This window comes from Sarcophilus harrisii, chromosome 5, assembly GCF_902635505.1.
Source record: "Sarcophilus harrisii chromosome 5, mSarHar1.11, whole genome shotgun sequence".
Lineage (NCBI taxonomy): Eukaryota > Metazoa > Chordata > Mammalia > Dasyuromorphia > Dasyuridae > Sarcophilus > Sarcophilus harrisii.
Window position 1 is genome coordinate 263,592,503 of NC_045430.1, and position 22,886 is coordinate 263,615,388.

The 22,886-nt window shown below is 39.9% G+C and overlaps 1 protein-coding gene across 6 annotated transcripts in view; it reads right to left on the reverse strand.

The window, feature by feature from the left end:
- The window catches only part of NEK10 (NIMA related kinase 10), a 214,979-nt gene that overhangs the window by 40,710 nt on the left and 151,383 nt on the right, over window positions 1-22,886 (reverse strand). For 5 of the 6 annotated variants that reach the window (XM_031940381.1, XM_031940380.1, XM_031940384.1 and 2 more), the window contains 5 exons: window positions 18,147-18,330; window positions 17,974-18,060; window positions 16,084-16,138; window positions 7,473-7,510; window positions 7,207-7,347 (listed from right to left, as the gene is read on the reverse strand). In XM_031940381.1, the coding sequence (XP_031796241.1) occupies window positions 7,207-7,347; window positions 7,473-7,510; window positions 16,084-16,138; window positions 17,974-18,060; window positions 18,147-18,330 (505 nt within the window). The remainder of the gene's footprint in view (window positions 1-7,206; window positions 7,348-7,472; window positions 7,511-16,083; window positions 16,139-17,973; window positions 18,061-18,146; window positions 18,331-22,886) is intronic. The other variant, XM_031940385.1, reaches the window with a different exon arrangement.

Sequence of the window (22,886 nt, forward strand, 5' to 3'; positions counted from 1 at the left end):
AATTTATAAGAATAAAACTCATTCCCCAGTTGATAAATGGTCAAAGGAGATAATTTCCGGATGATAAATTAAAGCTACCTATAGTCATATGAAAAAAATGCTCTAAATCACTGATTAGAGAAATGCAAATTAAAACAGTTCTGAGGTACTACTGCATACCTCTCAGATTGGCTAAAATGACAGGAAAAGGACTCTGTTGGTGGAGTTGTGAAATGATCCCAACATTTTGGAGAGCAATCTGGAACTATGCCCAAAAGGCTATAAAACTGTGCATACCCTTTGACCCAGGAATGCCATTACTGAGTCTGTAAACCAAGGGAATCATAAAAAAGGGGAAAGGACCCACATGTGCCAAAATGTTTGTGGCAGCTCTTTTGTGGAAACAAAGAATCAGAAAATGAGTACAGACCAATCAATTGGGGAATGACTGAACAAGTTATCGTATATGATGGTAATGGAATATTATTTAATAAAAATGACCAACAAGCTGATTTTAAAAAGTCCTGGAAAGACATGAACTGATGCTGAACCAAACGAGCAAATGAGTCAGGAATACATTGTACACAGTAACAGCAAGAATGTGCGATGATCAACTATGAAAGGCTTGGTTCTCAGCAGTTCTGTGATCCAAGGCAATTCCAATAGACTTTGGATGGAAAATGCCATCTGCATCCAGAAAGAGAACTGAGGAGACTGAATGTAAATCAACACATGCTATATTCACTTCTTTTTTTCTGTTTTTTTCCCCTCTCCCCCATGGTTTTTCCCTTTTGCTCTGATTCTTTCTCCCAACATGATTCATAAAGCAATGGGTATTAAAAATAATTAGATTGATTTTTAAAATATAACAGCATCTCCCTCCAAGGGCCATTGGGAGGATCAGATGGGCTATCTGTATGGTACTTAGCACAGTGCCTGGCACAGAATAGGTGCCACATAAATGCTATTATCATCCATTCGACTGGAAGCTCCTTGAGGGCTGGGAATGTTTTCTGCCTCTTTTTGAATTTCCAGTGCTAAACTACGCACAATACTTGGAATATAGTAGGTACTTAATATGAATGACTGTGATAACAACCCAAATTCATCATCATAAACATGCCCTCTAAGCCAAACTATCAGAAAAATGCTAAATAATGTGACAGGATAATGTATTAGATACATTAAGTAATTACATTAACTTACATTAAGTATGTCTGGGGTTCTTTTTTAATTGTTTTATATATACATATAATATATATATAAAACCTATTATAATATAAAATCTATTGTTAACCATGTCTATACTTTCCAACAAGCTTTTTAGTATTTATATAAAGTTTATGTGGAGCCCCACAGCACAGCTAGAACAATATGCAAACAACTGATTTAATTTGGTGGCAACAGTCAGTCAAATGTTTATTAAGCCATCAGTATGGACCAGGCACCTTACTAAATGCTAGGCTACAAAGAATGGCACGGGCCTTATAGCTAATCTCTGATTAAGCCCATAAACCAACTTACCCCCCAGCAACACTTTTCTCTTTAGTCAGCATCCTTCTAGACCCCCGAACACTTTTCTGCTGTGTCTCCCTTTGCCCACAACTGGTGTCTGCTCAGGGAAAACAAGCTAATCTCCTGTTAATTAAATTTATAACTACATCATAATCATGACAATGAATTTCATGCCCTGTCCTCTCCTTCAAAGTGTAGTTTTTGGTGCTTGATCCAACACCCAGCAAAAGCGCTTCAGGATTTAGGCTCCTTAGGATTGGCTGTGTTATGGTTCTCACTGCAGAGGGGAAATAAGCGTGTCATCCACTGCACATGTGGACAAAAGCCCATGGGAGTCGATGTTAAACTCTGTGTCCAAATCCAAGCTTTGTTTCTTATGAGTGGTGGGCAGTTCACCTGGGTTTGGACTGCAGCGTTCTCAGCTAGAAAATGAAGGGGCTTAGATCTTAAAGGTCTCTTTGAAGCTTAGTTAATTTTTTTTTTCAAGTTTCCACTATTCTATTCAATTCAATCCAGCGAACATTCATGAAGCACCTGCTCCTACGTTCCACATACTGCTAGGTGCTACTGGTGATGAAGTAGTAAAAAATAAGTTGTCTTATCTGGGGAGGCAAAGCTAATACGCATGAAATAACAAGACAACAAGTCAAGAATCAGCAGAGACTTACATGGGGATTGTGGGGTACCATCTTTAAATGCTAGGGTGCCTTCAATCTGGAGTTTTATGCTAGATACCTTGATGGCTACCATGATACTATAGAGATTTCCATGCTCTAAAAATCTTCACAGCGCTTACTGATGAAATATAAACCAGAAGCCTTTGCTCTTTGGAAAATGAATAGCAAGTATTTGCTTCAATAACCAACTTGAAGGAAGGTTTTTGGGGACTCCTCCGAGTTAAGCCAGGGTAATAGAAATATGAGCTGCACAGGCAGGGGTAATCACTCAGCTCAGGCTTTAAATGCTTAATTTAGATCTGACCTTTATGAACAAAAGACAAGTCTAAAAATAGATTCTGCGGTGTCTAATAGGAAAATATCATCATTAACAGCCAAGAATCACAGTTCCTATTTCTGTTTGAGAAAGAGAATACCAGAATCCCCTCCTCCAGTCTGGTGACTTGCCTAAATAATGTTGTCAATCTCAGGGAAACTAAGCAAGCCTCTTCCCTGTCCCAGATCCCAGGTCAATCAATCAATGTGAAAGATGGATTGTTTTTTTTTTTTTTTTTAGAAATACTAAAGCACTGGAGGCCAAATAGATGCTAATGTGTTTTACCTCTGACAGAACACTTATTGTCAGGAAAACAACAAATTACTGCAATAGAACAACTTTCTTATTGTTCCTTCTTATTGATGGAGCATGATTATTTAACCCCTGATGTGCTGATATCTATTCATGGTTCTAGAGCTGGGAGGGACATCAAAAGCTCATTTGACAGATGAGGAAACAATCCCAGGTCATGTTAAGCGTCAAGAAAGAGGTTTTAACCCAATTCTTTCCCAAGCTCAAAGACAGTGCCCCCTTCATACTTCTTCCCTAAATCTGTCTAGCTCCCGGTTCCCTACACACCACAAGCATGCTACAAACTCCTGTCATTTGACAAATGCGGCTCTGCAGGCCAAGTAAAGATTTGCCAAGGATTTTAAAACCTCTTAAGCTTTTTCTTTTACAACACTAAGATGGAACTCAAATTTTTTTCCTTGCAAAAAAAAAATCGTAAACTTTAATTAACCATATAGAAAGTCAAGGCTTCAAAGTTTCTGAATTATAGCATATAAATTAATTATCAAGTTCAGTAAAGACTAATGAATTTACCCAAGACTGCTTTAGAATTAATAAGATGTATATATGTACAAAATAAACCAACCAGGCAAATGCATTGGCTTAAAAGAAATTAGGCAGGGAACCAAAGGGACATTCGATAAACCTCATCCTCTCTTCTACCTTGGCTCTTTGATAGGTTTCTACGGAATAATCTGCTGAGGGAAAATTTAAAGTGCATTTGCACCAACCTACTGGGTACTGAACGCTTTCATACTTATATTAACAGCTGACATTTACATAGTGCTTTAAGGTATAAAAAGCTTGAGTGTAAAATAATAATAATAATAATGACAAAAACTTAGCAGGGAACCAAGAGGCTCTCTTATTTTTTATAAATCTCTATGGAAAAATCATGGTGGAAAAGTTTAAGTCACATCTGAAGTAATTTAGTGGAGCACTGAATGCTCTGTAGTACTGGTCTAACAACAGTGATTCTTTGTGCTTTGAGGTTTGCAAAGCTTTATATTCATATGATCTCATCTTGTTATAACACTGAGGTAGTTGCTGCTACTATGACCCTACGCATTTTACAGATGAACAAACTGAGGCCTAAAGTCAAACAGTAGCAGCCAGGGAGGCAGAGGCAAGAGTCTCAGCCTATGTTGAGAGTTGAGTATTCTTTCCCTGGCATTAACCCTGGCAGGAGTGTGTCATCCCCCCACCTGGAACAAATGAGGTGCCCTCTGGAGAGGCGGTGACTTGCTCAGAGTTGTAGGCAGGCCTTCAGGGCTACCTCCACTCCCTTGTGTTATGGAGAACCATGGGCAATTTCCACTACACTGTGCTACGTGTGGTCCAGGGGCCAGAGCAAAAATCCCCAAGATGTGGAAAGGATTGGGTTCAAATTCAGCTCAGCTGCTCACTCTCAGGCAGCCCTCCTGCACACTTGGGATTTTCAGCGTCTCTCTTGTAAAATGATCCCCTGCTGCTCTACCTAGGATCCCAAAGGTGGGAACCATGTTATGTGGGAAAGTGCTGAGTGTTCTTTATCCAGTACAGATGACATGAGTCCTTACAGACCCCTTACATTTGCTGTTGTTCAGTCATGTATGACTATCTGTGACCCCATTTGGTGTTTCCTTAGCAACGATATGGAGTGTTTGCCATTTCCTCCTCCAGATCATTTTACAGATTAGGAAACTGAGGCAGACAGGGGTAAATGGCTTGCTCCGATTACACTGACTCCAGGCCATTCTGGCTCCTAGCTGTCTAGACTAAGTTACATGAATGAACTACAAGTTAGGTAGGGATAAAAACACCTGGCAGAAGCCTGTTCCTGGGGATCCAGAGGGCTAATAAGCATATAGGGAAATGTAGAATGCTTCATGTTTATCTATCTTAACAACAAAAAATCAAAGGTGTAAATACATCCACTATAGACATACTGGAATCAGGGTATTAAGAATAAAAAGTTTTTATGTCAACATACACATTGGTGCTCATCATCAACTTTTAAAGTATTAAATTCAGCAAACATGCATTTATTAAGCACCTACTATGTATGGTGCATTGTACTTAACATCAGGAATATAAAGAAAGGTCCAAAAAAGATTTTCTCTTAACTTTTAAAAAAAGAAATTATTTTTTAAAGAAAATCAGAAATTAACATTAATTTTTGTGGGAAAAAACTAAAGAGGGAAAAGCACTGTATCAATCACTTCATGAATATCTCATTGCAGCATTAAGGATTATATGGTAGAAGAATTTGGGCCCTAAGGATGACAACGTATGAGATGAGAATGATTCTAGATTATAAATAATTTGATTAAAGGCTCCAGAAATGACATTTTCTTATTTCAATGAAATAAGAATACTGTCTACTCTGACTAACAGCATATGTCTCACAAAAACAATCTGATGGTTCTGCTGCACATCAATTGGACACAATTGTTGACCGCTTCTGTGTCTGTGTGTATAATAAATCTCTGGGCTAGCCTTCTCTCCTGCTCTCAAACCGCAGCTGATGATCCGTCACCATCTGCCGTCCCCCAGGCCCTAGCTCAGATTGCTCCTGGCTCCTCGCCCCCACGCAGCTTATGCAGCCCATCAGTTACCAAGGACGATGGAGCCATCTTCATGACATTCCCCATGGCGGCACCCTATTTCAGACACTCACCACCTCAGCCTTGGGCAGTGAGGTAGCTTGGTGAGTGAGTGCTGGGCTTTTAGGCCTGAAGGCCTGAGTTCAAATCTAGCCTCAAGAGAATTACTAGTTGTGACCCTGGGCAAGTCCCAGCCCCTGCTCACAGATGAGACTGTAACTGAAAAGTGCTCAGCACAGCCAGGGCCCGGTGTATACCAAATGCTCCACAGTGATCGGCCTCCAGGCTCTGAGCCCTCGCCAATCCATCACATAGTTTGCCAGCACGTAGCAGGCTGCTCTCGCACCCAGTGCGCCATCTCTCACCTCTGAGCCTTTGCACCAGCGGGGCCCCAGGCCTCCCTGGGCCTTTTACAAGCCCAGCTTCCTTCCAAGTGCAGCCAAAGGCCACGTTCCTGAGGAAGCCCCCTTCCCAAACACACACGCCTTGCTCCTTCCTGGCCCTTAATCTGTCTACTCTATACAGATAGATCACACAAGCCACAAGCTCCATGCAGGCAGGAACAATTTCATCTTTGTCTAAGAGCATACCCCAGCACTGACAGCCACAGTCTTTGGTACACAGCAGATGCTTAATAAATGCCTGCTACATGATTAACTGAATTTCATCTCACCAGGTTAAGCTTAGTGATGAGGTTTTGCCTAGATCTCAAAACATTCAAACCACATAGTGATCAATACAGTAATTTAGAACATTATCCAATTATCTTATTGAGCCGTAACTAACCATAAAGAGAGTCCCAAACAGAAACCAATTGCCCCACAACCTAGTCCTGTTATCATGGTCTATACCCACATTTATAGCATCTTACATGAAACAACCTTTTCACCCCACTGAAGAGAATAAAAATGACAAATCTTGGGTAATAATATATCCATGTATATATAAATTTATATATGTAGAGGCTTCTATATGCATGTCAAATGTTTATGTACATATATAAAATTTTATTTATATAACTGTTTATATATTCTATGTATACAACATAATACACCTTTATATATACATATATGCATTTATTTCTGTAAATCTGTTTATATATATGCCTATATGTTTATGTATAAATCATTTTATATATATATATAATATATATATACATATATTAAAATTTATTTACTAACATCAAGTATCATACCCATTCATCAAAATAATAGAATTCAGACTTTTGATCCTAGATTCAAACCTTAAAGGCAGAATCATAGCTTCTGTGGTTATAGTAACAGCTTTATTTTATTTTATGACTTTTTAACATTATTTTGTGGCACTTGTAAACAGAAGGAAACATTCTTATTCCCAAATCAATGACTCGATGTGAACATCAGAGAAAACTCTAAAGTTCTAGAACTATTGACAATATAGTGCATTTTATTCAAATCTAAAAGGGCCAGTGATGTCTATCAGAACAGGCGGGAAAAGAGACCTTGGGTATGGGTTGTATAATATGGCTTTTGTCACATCCATGCATGTTACTAGCGTATGGTTAGCAGGTGTCCTTGAAAGTGTCAATAATTCATCTGGTTAACACTTCCTCCCCTTAAATACCCCAAAGCAGAAATGAAAATTATGGAGAAATAACTTATAATCTTTCCATCAAATAAGGGAACACAGAAAGCACTTGAATCCACTGAATCGCTGTACTCCTAAGGACGGACAAACATAATGGGTCTCCCCGCTGTTCCTATTCAAATGGCATCTCAAGGATCATTCAGATTTTTCTGGCCCAACTATCATTCTGTGTTCTCCTATTGTTTGCTCGACATCAAAATGATCTAATAAGTACTACCATGATCTTTCAGATTGCGAAGAATCACAGCTGGAAGGCTGTGCGACTGCCACCCTGTCACTAACGAGGCCTCTATTTTCTTAACGTGGGCCCTGAACATGAGTGATGGCACTTTCAGAAGCAGGTCAAGAGGCAGCAAAGCTGAAGAAATAAAAGGAGGAAAGATATAAAACTGTAACACAATTGCCAATGAACTTGGAAGAGGCTTTAAAAAACATTTTTACATATGTATGTGTATATATCATTTGATATAAATATTAAATTACCTGGTCTTGGTCTTGATCCTATTCCTCCTGTGTATTCCCTGAGAAAAGAATGAATATTTATGAACATGACATTCTAATGCAGGACAGAATAGAGTTCTATCAATAAGAAGCAGAAAATCTCATCACACGTCAGAATCATTGACAAGCCACATCATGCTAGTAGAGCGAGACATCCGAGACCCTGGAAAGAGGAAGTTCAGCCCAAGCTTTGTCTAACAATTTTAGGCCCTGCCACCAGTTCTCGTGTCCTGGCTTTTGGTTGGTAAATAAATCCTTATCTTTCCAAGCCCCAGCCTAGCCCCAACCCTGCTGCAGCTGCTCCCTCCCGGCCATCTTCATCACATCCTTGCTTTTTGTTCTCGTCTCCAAGGTACTTAGCACAAAGTCACAGGAAGCATATTCATTCATTTATTGGGGCAGACAATGTGGAATTCTGTGAAGGTGAAGAAAACGTCCAAAGCACTCGCCCCAAACATTACTCTGTCAGACATATAACCCAAGGAGGTCCATCAATTGTGGGCTAGCTAAACAAGCCATGGGCACACAAATGTGACAGACTATGGCTGTGTCGGAAGAAACGATGGCTATGAGGAAAACCAAAGTGTGAGAAGAATCATCTGAACTGAGACAAAGTGAAGAAAAACAGAACCAGGAAAACAACATATACAACGATCACAAGGATGCAAATGGAAAGAACACAAAACAACCAAAATTAAATGCTATAAATGTTTAATGATGAAACTGGTCACCAAGGATGACATAAGAGAAAGTCCTACCCATGCTTCTTTGAAGGGCTGGGGGACTATACACTTCAGAGAACATCAGGCTTTTTTGATACATAGGTTAGTTTTATTCAATTGTTTTTCTTCCTCTTTTTTATTCCTCATCAAAAGTGCTTACTCTCTGGGAGGGAGAGAAGCCAGGAGACATTGGGAAATAATGTAGGAGAGGTCAAAACAAAAGATAAAAATATAAATCTCATTCAAAAAAAAGATTATGACATTACAAACACTTAAGAATATCTCAAGACTATTTTTAATTAAAGAAAAGCATTTGTAAAAAGTTATAGTATATATACTCTTTTTTTTTAGAAAAAAAAAATCCTTTTTATTTTCACTGTGTCCAAAAAAGAACCCTGGAAGATAAATGATTTCCCTGGTCTCATGCCTTGAATTATTCCAAAAACACAGTACGGCTAGTACTGCTCCATAATGCCAATTCCTACCTCCAGTTCTCCTACCCTATCCTACCCTGCTTCTTTCACCCACCTTGCAAATTGTCTTCCCATTTTGTAAGCTGCTGGCAAATCTATCTCCTATCTTTGAGCGGTTTGCTCAGTGCATACCAAATATGTTGAGAAAGGTTCTTAGGGGACCAGCATGACTTTTCCCCCCAAGCCTATTACTATTTCTAGGCTTGGGCTTTTGAAGCAGAGGTTTGAGGTTTATATTTCTACTCTGTTACTTCACTGACAGCATCACATTAAGCAATGAAATAAAGATGCTTAACATTTAAATAATTTCCATATGAGTTTGATCCTTTTGGCCTTGACATAAAACATAATTGTGAATCCTTCTTTAAAAATGATTAGGAACTTCTTTTTTAATCATAATTACTTAGTTGCTTTTGAAAATTCCTTTTTTTCTTGGGTGGTTGGAATGAGTATACTTCCAACTTATGTGAAATCTTACCTAAAAGATTGTGTTTTAGAGAAGCCATTAGAGTTTCTAACTTAGTTTTACAGCTAACTTTTAATTGGGTTCCAATCATTTGCAAATAGATTGCAATGAAAAGTACATGAGTAGAAATAAGCATTTATTATATTAATTAGAAGACAATTCAGTCATCTTGAATTTAAAAATAAGAAAGGAGAGGCTAATTGTGACTCAAAGTAATATCACGTAAAAGTCAAAATGTATGGCTAACCATTAATTCTTGGATGGACTCAGCTGAACAGATGGCAATAGGGAGAGAGTCAACTCTTTAATAATGCTGTAGCATTTTCAATTCAAATAGTTATAGGAGGATTGTGGTGAACAATCCCCACACGCTAAGACAAGCAGATGGATTAGTGTGAATGCACAAGGCCATGGATTGGAATATTATGTCCAAAGGAAGACAAAAAGTGATTGAAATTGACTTCCTTTCCTGGTCTGAAAATGGAGCAGACATTTAATGAGATTTTGACAAAACTTCTGATTTCATTATTTAGGGGACTCTCAGCTAGGAAACTCCAGCACAGACTGGATCTAGAGTGATCTACAATCACCCATGTAGAGCAGCCAATGATGCTTCTAGACAGTCAATCAGGGAGGCTTTTGAGAAGCACATGGCGGGTCACCCCAGACCAGCTCTCCCAACTGATTAGCAAGATCCCAGAGAAGCCAAGTAAGCTTAGGAAAGGACGAGGATCTGACGAAGACAGATTGCAAAATTAAGTCCATTGCAGATCCGATCTCCAAAGTCCGATGTGGCTTCTCCATTGCGCCAGAATAATCAGAAGATTGGAGAGAATTCTAGCTTCAAGGGAGTTGCTTTTGATTTACATCATTACATGCCTTCGAAGCATATTACACAGCCCAAACAGGTTGGAGTAGTAGCCAAGTAGGCTGTAACTTGATAAAACCAACCACAAAAATTCAGACTTAAAAAACTTTACTGTGGGTAAATGATCAAAAAATCAATTAATGACTGAGCTAATTCTTTTTCAAGTGGAAATATAAGGAGCTTCACTACAATTTGATTGACACCTTTAAGGCTGCTCACAGGGCAGAGGATGAAGTGAAGGACATATAAGTCAAAAGGGATCAATGAAATAGTGGAAAGGCCTTGGCTCTGAAAGCAGAAGACCTTCATTCAAATCTCATTCCTGATACTTAACTCTCTGCAAGATCTGGAGCAAATCCCTTTACTTTCTCTTATTTTACAAAATTAGGCTGTGGGACTGAATGCCTTCGAGCTCACTTCCAGCTGATCTATGATTCTGAGACCAGAGTCTCCTGAATCTCCTGCCTATGACACTCACTAGCTGTGTGATCATAGGAAATTCACTTTACCTCTACTGCCTCAGTTTCCTCATCTATAAAACGGGGACACCAGCAGCACCTACATCACAAAATTATGGTGAAGATCAAATGAGATTTCATAACAGGCAGATGGGGGAGAGAGAAGCAGACAAAGACATTTGAGAGACAGAGACAGACAGAAGAGAAGCTTTAGAACCCCAAAATACTATATAAATGTTAGCTATTGCTGACTAACAACCCCCTCATTTTAAGGAGGGGGCATTGTGACTTTGCTTGGTCACTCCATTCTGTTTTGCTGGCTAATTCTATGAGGAATTCCTTTAAGGGCCTTTAAACCAAGCTCTTTTTCAAAGCATTCCCTAATGCTATACATAGCATTACAAGTTAAAATTATCAAATCAGATTTGAGGATCATAAAACACAGTGACACCAGAAACAAAGAAATAATAAACCATCTACTTGCAGCTCTTTCACAGAGAAAGCATAATAACCAAGGGAATTGTGACTCTGGCCTGGTAATGACATTTCCTATTGACTGTTCAGATAAGTTAAGTTGGTTCTAGACGAGCAAAGACCAGTTGGCTCTGTCTTACTAAAATTAGCATAGAGATTATGAGAAAAATAGGCAGAGCAGATGATGGGGGGAAGCTCTGAAAAAAGCAGCAGCAGCTGTTAACGAGAGACCGGCTACATCGATTGAGATCACACAACGGTCCTGCCACTATACCTGCAAAACCGGGATTTAAGTCAGCCTTAAACACAAATGCCAAACACACCTGCATGCAGATAGACACAAATAGACATAAACCAAGTCAGCAGAGGGAAGGAAAGCTGGAAGCCCACAGGCAGATCTTGGCTACTGAAAACCTTGGACCACTTAAGGCTGTCTGCTCCCTGTGGCCTGTTTCCGTGGCAACAAGAGGCAGGCAGGCGTGGAGAAACCTTGTTCCTAAGCAACAAGAAAAGGGGGAAAAAGCAGGGCTTCAAGCTCATGGCACTGGCCAAGGTTCTGGGCTCCGGGATGGTGGAAGGATTTGAGGCTCAGGCTTCTCTAAACTGTATCAGAGAAAGACTGACAGAGTTTGAAGGAAGGTCATCGGTAGTTGTGGGAATCTATAGCTTAGAAGAAGTGGGTAATGTCCAGGAAAGAAGCAAATGTGTTCATTATAATTCCTGTTGGCTGCTCAATTCAGTCTGGACTGGCGAGCCTTCCATTACAGGATCTCACTCTAGCTCTCTCTCTTTTTCTCTTTTTTGCTCCTTACTCACCCCAAACTACTGCATGCTGCTGCTTCATTTAAAAAAAATGTTGCTAGACAAGTGGGGTTAGGTTAAGTCACTTGCACAAGGGCACACAGCTAGTAAGGGTCAAGTCCTGATTTTGGGATCAGTGCTTTATCCTCTGGGCTACTTACTGCCCCTATTGCTTCATTTTAAAAGTAACATTTAGTGAGTATTTTTCTCTATTCAAGGTACTGATATAAAAATGCATGAGAGAGTCTTTTCCCACAACAAATTATAATTTTTTAGGGAGATAAGACAGGTAGAAATACGTTTAACACTAAGTAAAGTTGATAAGTGCAGCAGAGATGTGTGAAGATGTGCTTTAAGTGTTCCACATTGGGAGAGGCTATTTCTGGATAGAGAGATCAGTGAAGGCTTCCCAGATGTGATCAGATTGGATTGAATCTCTCAGTTCAAAAGCCACCAGTGGCGACTCAATTGCCAGATCTCTGCAGCCCCTAAAGAGGGGGTCCAACCCCCTCTCCTGGAGGCACCTTCCTTTCTGACTTCCTATGATAGCACCCTCCTGGTGGGTTTTTTTTTCTCTCTCTCCTCTCTCTCTCTCTCTCTCTCTCTTTTTTCTTTCTCATCTCTCTCTCTCTCTCCTCTCAGTTTTTTTTCTCTCTCTCTCTCCTCTTTCTCTCTCTTCTCTTTCTCTTTTTCCTCTCTCTCTCTCTCTCTCTCTCTCTCTCTTATATATACTCACTCACTAACTTCTAACTTCAAATCCCTGTGGGATCAAATATTCTGTGAGCTATTCATCATGCCCATGGGATGCCTCACAAAGCAAGTCAATGTGAGCAGGCAGGAAACAAACTAAATGTCTTCCCTCCCAAACTTGCTTCCTTCTGCCCCAGCAGCCCCAGCCACTGGGACACCTCACTTTTCAACTTCATTGTCACCCCTGACTCCTCATGCTCAGTCATTTCTGGTGACCAATAAGCAGACAAACTTCATGTCTATCTGCATGGCTTCTCTCTCATGAATTCCCCAGTCTCCCCGACCCTTCAGGCTCTTCAGGGCTCGTATCAGACCCTATTCGATGGGTCCCTACAATGAACTCCCTCTTTTCCTACTCCAAGTCCTGTAGTGTTTGGGGACCACTTTTTTGGGGGAGAAGAACTGTTTCTTCTGCCTTTGGGCCTTCAAAGAGTGTCAAGAGTAACTTGCACAGAAGTGGTTTCTAGTTCTGGCTTTGATGCTAAAACTAAGTGTGAACTGAGAAGCTTTGCACATCCTGACGAGTTCAGATACACATTCTCTTTCCCTTGATCATTGTTACTAAGTGTCTGTCATATCTCAATTCCTTCCATCAATTCAATCAGATTTAATTCAACTTAAGTTTTTATGCTGTTGACCCACCCATAAAATGATGCGTTCTGTCATTCTCAGCACCTAAGGTGATTTTAAAGGAACACTTAAAATTGGGAAAACTTTCAGCTGATTCAGTTGGGCAAACATGCTTACAGAAAATAGATACCAGCCATTTGTATTTCTTTCTTCTCCCCTCTACTAGACTCTAGGTTCTAGGAGAATGGAGATTGTCTCCCTTTCTTTTGTGTGGCTACTGGCACTAACTACTCCTATCTATAATGAGTTCTCAACAAATAAGAATAAAACAATAAAAAAGAAAAATATTTTCTTTTATGAAATCAGTATAGATCTTTCTAATGTCATCACCATGGGTCTTAGCTCTTCTCCTGGATCATCTGCCTAAGAAATTATATCCCTATATGTGTGTGGACTTTTGAGCAGTTAGTCTATGAGAAATTCTTTCAAATGCTGCCTACAAACTTCCTTAACATGAGGAATATCTTCTTCTTGTTCTTGTTATGTATAGGTTATATTGAAATATGTTATTTTATGGCCTCAGATGCTTAACTGAATAAAACAAGAAGCTGGAAGAACTGAGTCCAGGGGATAATCTTAGATCTTGGTCTATCCTTATGTATCACATACATTTGTTCAATCAACGAACATTTATCAAGTCTTTATTATCTTCACAACACACAGGAAACCTATAGCTAAATGAAAGATACACAATTATCTTCACATTGCCCTCAACTTGACTTCCATTGATCTATGAGCTCCCTGATGTGGAAACCCCCGTCTTCTTTTTATATCTCATATGGAGATAGAGCTACATTATATATCTAAACGATATACTGTCTCTCATACATAATTCAAGACAACCAAAATGATTACATTGATTTGCTTTTTTTAAATAATTTTTTTCCTAGATTCTATTCAAGGATTTTGCTGCCAAAGTGCTTTTTTTTTTCTCAAGCAAAGATCTGAATAGGTCTCTCCCTGCTGGAGAGATAGGCAGTTAGGTGGGGCAGAGTTCAAATCTGGTCTCAGACACAACACTTCCTGGCTGTGTGATCCTGGGCAAGTCACTTAACCCCAACTCCCTCAAAAACAAACAGGAAAAAACTGCTGGGAGATTGACTAAACAATCTGTGGTTTTTGACTATAATAGAATATTGTTGGGTTATAAGGAATGACAAGCAGGGTGATTTCAGAAAAAAATCTGGGAAGATGCTCATATAAATAAAGTGAAATGATCAGAAGCAGGAGTGCACTGTGCCCAGTAACACTGTGCAATGATCAGCTATGATAGACTTAGTTCTTCTCAGCAATACAATGATCCAAAATGGCTTATGATGTTAAACCCATCTCCAGAGAAAGAGCTCCCTTCCTTTGCCCACTATCCCAAGCCTAGTGGGCATCACCTCTATCTCATAGAATCATTTTCCTCCTTTAAAACTCAGTTCAAACATTACTATTTTATTTTATTTTATTTTATTTTTTTGCTGAGGCAATTGGGGTCCTCCTTACTTCAGGGCTAGGGCCCTATCCATGGCGCCACCTAACTGACCCAACATTACTTCTTCATATGAGGGACTCTATATACTAGGGCTCTCCTTCCTCCTACCCTCACACCTTGTATTTCCTCTACACTCAAGGTGCACACTTGTCACCTCCTGCTAGAATGTAACCTCCTCGAGGGTAGGGATTGTTCCATTCACTCACTTGTGTTTGTACTATCAGCTTCCACTTAGTACCTGGAATATAGCAGGCAGTACTTACTGAATTACTAGCCATCTCCTCTTTTACATTCTAATAGCTCATTTACATTTAAATAATTTATAAGAAAATCTTTAATTAAAGGTTAATGAAAACACATCTATGAGCCTATACATAATAAATTAATTATATGGTGAATATCACATTGCCCTTTCTTTAATATTTTGAAGGACTACAAATATATATCCTTGAATAAGTTTTGGAGATCATCTTAATGAAATCCAAGAGTTAATACTTTTTTTTCTTATTCTTTTTTGTTGTTTCTGCACTACTGCATATATATGTACATATATATTATATATACATATATATACACACACATATGTCTTTCATTTTTTGCTATCTTTTCAAGAATATAAAATATCTCAATAAAACACGATCAGTGGGGTAGGGACAATCACTTATGATCCTTTCTCCTTTGTCTTTCCATCACACTGTACAATGCTTAATAAATTACGCCATATCCCTGTATTGCTTGGAATAGACCCTCGGTGAGCTGCCTACGTCTCCTGCAGGCATTAATTTCCTGTCTCAGAGCATCCGTTGTTTTCCATCAACACAAGTGGCCTTCCCAGTCAGCTCTGGTTACCCCCAGGGCTAGATCTCGCCATAGAGATCTTGTCACCATATTGCTATCACAAGGGATGCTCCAAGGTGCAAACTGAGTCTTTGGCCTTCTGCTGATACAGGAATGCAATTACTACTCTTCAAACAATTAGCTACTCAAGGATTTATCTGGTGACAAACATTTTACACATTAATTCAAGAAAGGGCATCTTCATGATATGTTATAGCAATAGGATTTCTTTAATCTATACGTAATAAGGGAACTGGGTTTTTTGGGCTCATTTTGTAAAGTGAAGGATACTGGGTAATTCAAAGATCTATTCCTTACAATAACTATCTTAAACTCCGATACTAGGTCATTGCAATTTAGAGCAAATCTGTACTTAATTTGACATTTTCTCTGTGTGTATTAGAATATTTGCTTTCTACCTACCTTTTCCAACCACCTTCTGAAAACATTCTTTTTATATAAGTACATACATAGTACCCAGTTACATGAATAAAAAAAAGTCAACACGATATGTCCTAAATCTCTTGCTCACTGTAAGTAAGACATGAGACATTTTTTCCAGCAGCCAGCCCAGTTAGCAATATCCTGACTTTGCAAAGCTTAAAATATTTCTGATGGCTAAAAATTCACAGACCTTCCATGAGACTGTCTTTCTCCTCCAGAAGCACTGAAACTCCGTTTTAAAATGCCTGAAACAAATGTATGCACAGAATAGTAATTACATTTTCTTCTTTAAAAAGATCTTTTATATTTCAAAAATTTAGATTTCTATTTCACAGAATTTCTGTTATGTGAGCAATTTTAAATATTGCAAAGATTTCTAAAAGCGTAAGTAGAAAATATAACATTAGAAAAAAATTTGCTAGAAAGTAACTTTTTAACAAGCTGATTTTAAAACAGATCATATCTAGAAAGTATTTTAACATGTATAAAATACTTTCCTGACAATATTTTTGTGAGGAGGTTAGTTCAAGTATTATTATCTGATATTGACAGATGGGGAAACTGAGGCCCCAAGAGAAATGCTTTTTGCCCATGATTGTACAACTGTTATAAGATTCAAGCTCAGATCACTTGATTAAAAGATTTCTTTTTAAAATTTTTAGACACTGCAACAAATTACAATAGCAGGGCCGGAAATGAACAAAGGACACAGGAAAAAAAAATAAATGAAGCTAAAGGGAAAAGAGAAGCACAAAAAATAAAACTATTAAGCATAAAGAGGCAGCACCATCTCTTGCATCATAATCATTTAAAGTCCAAAACCCACAGAACCTTGCAATGACTGAACGCCTTACAATGTTTCTTCCTTAGTACTATTAGAATATATTAATTAGTTGTCTTTAATCCCTCTCCAAATGGTTTAGTCTGAGCCATTCAGCAAATTATAAAGCCCAAATAGAATTAAAATTCAATTGGTAAATACTTAACAAAATTAATAAAAACAGTATAATATAGATAATGTTAACATGTGATTTTCTCAGTCAACAGGAAATCCAGTTGTGGCTCCCATTTCTGGCTGACTTTGATACCATTACAGTAAGCAGCTCAGTGTTTATGAACTTTAGGATGCATGATACGGTCTGAAGTGATGTCCTGCAACCTTTAAAAGGCTTTCTGACCTACTTGTCTCGTGAAAGGAAGAGCTTTGATGACCTCTTCTCAAAAGGACTCGGGAAACTCGGGATGGCAGCTTAGGTGCCTGCACTTTGGCCAAGTCCATTAGGCTCTGGTGACTGATAACTCAGGCTAACAGTTTCACTTTCAGATTCTCTTTAGATTGAATGCTGACCTTGATGAACTAGAGGGATGAATGCAGCTTAAATGGCCACAAGAAAGACTTCCAGCAAAGATCGGCTTCCAGGGTCATGCTCTCATGTTTATGGCCATGGAGCTTTCCTTCTAAGACCTTCTAGTCCAGTGGGGAAATTCAGCTAACAGGAATTTCCCTTCAGATAATGTTCTTGGCCTGGACTGAGTCCCCTCTGAAGACAATCTATTAGCAATAAAATCCATCAGAGGGTGACAAACAAAGCAAATAAGGGCTACAATCACGATTAATCTAGGTCCTGCTCCATAATCCTTAGGGTTGGCTCGACACTTCCTGCACTTACTCGCTAGCACAAATACTCAAAACCAGCCATCTGAAGCTGGGCTCAGGAAATGGCGCCATGACAGCTGGAGCCTCAGGCCCTCTTAGAACCCTGGACAACACAGGGTGCTGGAGCTGACCAGAGCTCTATTTTGCCGTTTCGTAAACCAGGGCAGCAGGGATACCCCAGGTAGAGCGTAGTCCTGAGGTCCAGTGCATCCCCAAACACTCAGCAAGTCATGACTTCTGTCTCCCTCAGTTTCCTCAGGTGTCAAATAGAGATAATAACAGCACCTACCTCATAACCTTCATGAAGCACTCACTGCCTTGCCTGGCCCCGAACATCCAGACGAGTGCTTCTTCCCCTTCCCTTTCCCCAAGCCCGTCACCTGAGGCCTCTAGCTCACGAACCTGCCACTGGAAGCAGCTTACCAAATGTCGACTCTTTCAGAGGGCTCGAGCTGGAGTTGCTGGAGGCGTCGGAGATGTCCAGTTCATCATCTAATTCTGAATATATGTCTGTGCAACCAAAGAGGAGACGTGAGAGATCCCGGCAGAGAAGCCCCAGCAGCAGGCCACCCGGCCCTTCCAACCCACACCCTCACCTTTGTCAATGTTCTCTAAGTTGTAGTGATCGTCGGACAGCAGCTCATCGCAGGCTCTGTCTTCGTCCTTCCCGCAGGGCTGCTGGAAGCTCTCGGGGGGAAGGTCGGCACTTTCGGAGAGCTCGCTCTTCAGGCTGGCCCCGCCGCTGCTGCTGCTGCTCAGGCTGGCCTTCTCAAAACTCTCCTGAGAAGCAAAATCAAAGAGCTTTCTCTCAGGAGCTTTCTTCCAATTGAGAACTGACTAGAAAAGTCTGCCCCATGAATGGCCCTGTCCTTTTGCCTCTCCCAGCTCCCTTCTCTCTCTAAACTCCTCCTGGTCTTGGCTCTGGCCTCTCTTCCCTCTGGGGCCCCTTCACCATTCAGTCCAGCAGGTCCCAACCCTGCTCCCATCCCTAAGCTGCTAAGCTGGGCCAGAGAACGTCACACGGAGGACTTAATTGTGATCAGTCCTTCATTGTTCCAAGGCGAGTCTCTGCTCATCGCTCTCTCTGGACAGTAGGTGGTGGGGCGGGTAAAGCCCTGGGTCTAGAGTCTGGAACCCAACTTTCAAATGCAGTTTTAGACATTTACTAGCTGTAGGACCCCACACAACAACTTAACCTGCTTCAGCTTCTTGTCACTAAAGTGGGGATCGTAACTACCATCTTCCCAAGATTATTTTAAGGATCAATGAGATAAAATTTATATTAAAAAAGTATATGCCTAACATATAGTAGGTGCCCAATAATTACTTGTTTTCTTCTCCCTTACCTATTGTCTCTCCATCGCACTTATCACAAAAGCTGATCCAAATCTTTTTTCATACTCTCAACTCTACCTTTGACCCCTCATGACCTCATTAATACTACTTTAATGAGAAAATCAGACTATTCAATCCCCCCACTTCGATTTTTGAATTTTTAAAAATGTTTAAATTCTTTTAATATGTTTATAGCTCTTTCTCTTGGAGATAGAGATAGATCTCATTCCTTACTTAAAAAAAACCCTCCATGTTGATTCTATCTCCTCCTGTGTTGCTCTTGACCTTGCACCATCAATTGCATCTCTCACATCAATGTTGATCACCTCTCTTTCCTGCCCACATTCTACCATTTCTAACCTGCAAATACTCCGAAGTTTTCTTTGGACTTTAGAACTTTCCCTTGACTCTGTCTAATCTCTCTCAAACTTTCATCCTATACCTCTCCCCTTTCTTTGGAAGATTCCCAGAGGTGGTGGCGTACGTTCACTGTACCCCCTTTGTTACTACCCACTCACTGCTCAAATTTTTGCAATCTGACTTCCATTACCACTACCCTATATACAAAGCTCTCAGAGATGACCGAGCGCTACTAATGACCTTCTTATCGCCAAATCTAAGAACTGTATTTCTGCTCTTGCCTTCCTTCCATCTCTGCACAGTGTAGACTACCAGCCGCTTCCTCACACCCTTTCAGCTTTGGGCTTCTTTCTGGGTTTCTCTAGCAGACTTCAATTTGGTATTTACCTTCAACTGTGGAGATCGCAAACTTTTGTCCAAGACCTTCTGTTTTCTCTCTACACCCTCTCCCTTGGTGAGTATATCTAAAATCGCAGAATGACTAGAACTCGACTTGAAAATGACCCCAGAAGTCACCCAAGCCTTAGCTGAAAGCCCTTCTGTGATATACTTGGAAAATGTCATCCAACTTTTGTTTGAAAATCTCTAAAAAGGGAGCCCCATTCTACTTTTCCATATAAGAAGCTTAAATTAACAACTTCAGGTAATGCTCTATGCAGATGCTTCCTACATCGACATTTGGAACTCAACCACAGTTCTAGGCCTGTGTTTCCAAGTGGCTCCTGGATATTATATGGGCATTCTACACCTGAACCCATCACCTTTAGTCCCTAAATTGGAGCCCTGCTCCCTTCCTGTTCTAACCATCCCCTCCGAATTCCAGGTACCTAACTCCATAGTCATTCACACTCTTCCTTGGCTTACACATCCAAATGCAATCTCTCTGTCCTCGTGACTTTGTGAGAGCTCTAACTTTGGGAGGTTTTCTCTCCACTGTCCCTACTTTAGTCTGGGGCCTCCTCCTCTCTGGTCACCTACACTGATTTTATAGTATCTTCTGTTCCTCATCTTAATCTGCCCTCAGCTCTGCTGCTCAAGTAATGATTCCAAGGTATTTTTAGAATAGTTCCATCCCTCCACCTAAAAACATTCAAGGGTTCCCTTCTGTGCAATCAAAAAAGAATAACCCCCCCACTGGCACAGAAGGCCTTCCATCATCTGGCTCCAGACAACCTTTTAGTCTTTTCTTTTTTCCTAAAATGTCACCACCATAAATGACAAATGATTGTTTCTTAAAACCATATAAAGTTGATAATAACATTTAAAACATAGTAACATTTTGGAGTCATTATTCGTGACTCCAAACAAGCTGGGAGATTTCAGTCTTCTACAGGAAGAAGAGTTCTAATAATTTTAACTTTTTGCAGATCAGCAGACAAGGCAAAATGTCTCTTAATGTTTTCCATACTTGTCTCATCTGATTCTGTGTTCGTAAATCTTGCACTGTGTTTGTTGAAAAGCTCGGAAATGCTCTTGACTGTGAATAACACACAATAGGAGCTGATATAAAAATATTCATGCAAGGTTCTAGCAACTAAGATATGATGAAGGTTCAAGAAAAACAAGAGGCAGAAAGAAAAACAGGAAGGGAAAGAAGAGGGAAAAAGGGATAGAGATAGAGAGAAAGAGAAAGAAAAAGAGATAGAGTGAGAGATTGAGAACAAGAGAACCAGAGTGAGAGAGAGCAGGAGTGAGAGTAGGAGCAGAGAGAGGGAAGGGGTGGAAGAGGGAGAGGGAAAGGGAAAGGAAGGGAGGGAGGAAACATAGAGGGGGAAGGAGGAGGAGAAGGAGAGAGAAAGAGGAAGGAAGAGGCCTATGCTGAGAAATATTTTAAACAATTGCCTCACTTACTGGCAATTGATCACCTTCACGTGCCCCAAACTATCCACAGAAGGATGGTGGCCATTTTGCACACTATCTTGATTTTTAGTTTTTGTTTTGTTTTGTTTTTCCAGATGTCATCTTAGTGACTAGTTCATTTTAAAATAAATTGGAAAAAAAACTTTGATCTACATTAATATATAGATAATGAACATGGGGAACAGATACATGACCCCATGCCTATAAAAGTGAGAAGGACTCTCTCCACCAGTGGAGGTTGGGACACTCTCTGCAACCTCAGATCCCATTAGAAATCAAATGACCAAAGCACTGACAGGGCAAGACCTAGGATTCCACAGCCAGTCTGGGTCAAAAGAAGGGTGTGAGCCCAGCCTTCAGGCTGGATCTTGAGCCATTACAACGAGTTGACCTGTTCTAAGAAACACCTGCACATATGGTGTGCGTGTGCATGTATGTGTGTATGTGTGTGTGTGTGTGTGTGCGCATGTGTGTGTGTGTAGCACATCTACTCTGAGCCTCATGGACTTAAAGAACAATGATAATAGCTAGCATTTAGGTCACGCTTTAAGGTTTTGCAAAATATTTGATACGCATTTTCTCATTTGATCTTCACAACAACTACAATGATCCCATATTACAGATTTAAAAAACCTGAGTCTGAGAGTAACCTGCCCAGAGACCATAGCCCCTAAGTGACAAGCCAGATTCTAACTCAGAACTTCCTCATGACTCGTCCCCTTCTATCACCAAGCTTGCCCCAGTTGTCTCCTGTGATTTTTAACTGCAGTTAGAAAAATTGCTTGTAAAAATGGGGTACTGATCACTTAATAAATTTTCTGTGTTTTACCACAAATGTCTTATCAAGTCACTTAAAAGAGTTTTAAAAGGGAAACCAAAAGCATCTGTGATTTTAAGTTAATGAGCTATGGTTTCATTCTCTCTCCCTTTTATGGGATCATATAATTTAGAACAAGCCCCTCTAGCCCAGAAATTCTTAATTGTTTTTTGTCATGGGCCCCACAGGTCTGATGAAACCTATGAACCCCTTCTCAGAATACATGAAAAAATACAAAATACATAGAATGATTAGAAATGAAACTATAGAGAATAGAGATATATTTTTGCTGTTTTCATGTTCATGCATGGATTCTCATCGCCACCCTACTGATATCTACCTATAGACTCCATTTTAAGAACTCCTAATCTTAACAGGATGATTTTGGAAAAGCCTACATGAACTGATGCCAAGTGAAGTGAGTAGAATCAAGAGAACATTGTACATAGCAACACGATTATATGATGAACAATTGTGAGTGACTTGGCTCTTTTCAACAATGAGGTGATTGAGGGCGATTCTAATAAGACTGTGATGGAGAGAACCATCTGCACCCAGAGGGAGGGCTGCAGGGACTAAATGTGGATCACAACATAGTTTTTCACCTTTTTGTTGTTGTTTACGTACTTTTTTCTTTAGTTTTCTTTTCTTTTTGATCTGTATTTTCTTGTACATCATGATAATTGTGGAAATATGTATAGAAGAATTACACATGTTTAACATATATTGTATTACTTGTTGTCTAGGGGAGGGAAGGGAGGATAACACATTTGGAACACAAAGTTTTGCAAACTATCTTTGCATGCATTTTGAAAATTAAAGAAGAGGGGGGAGAGGGGAGGAAGGGAAGGAAGAAAAGAGAGAGAGAGAGAGAGAGAGAGAGAGAGAGAGAGAGAGAGAGAGAGAGAGAGAGAGAGAGAGAGAGAGAGAGAGAGAGAGAGAGAGAGAGAGAGAGGGGCTCCTG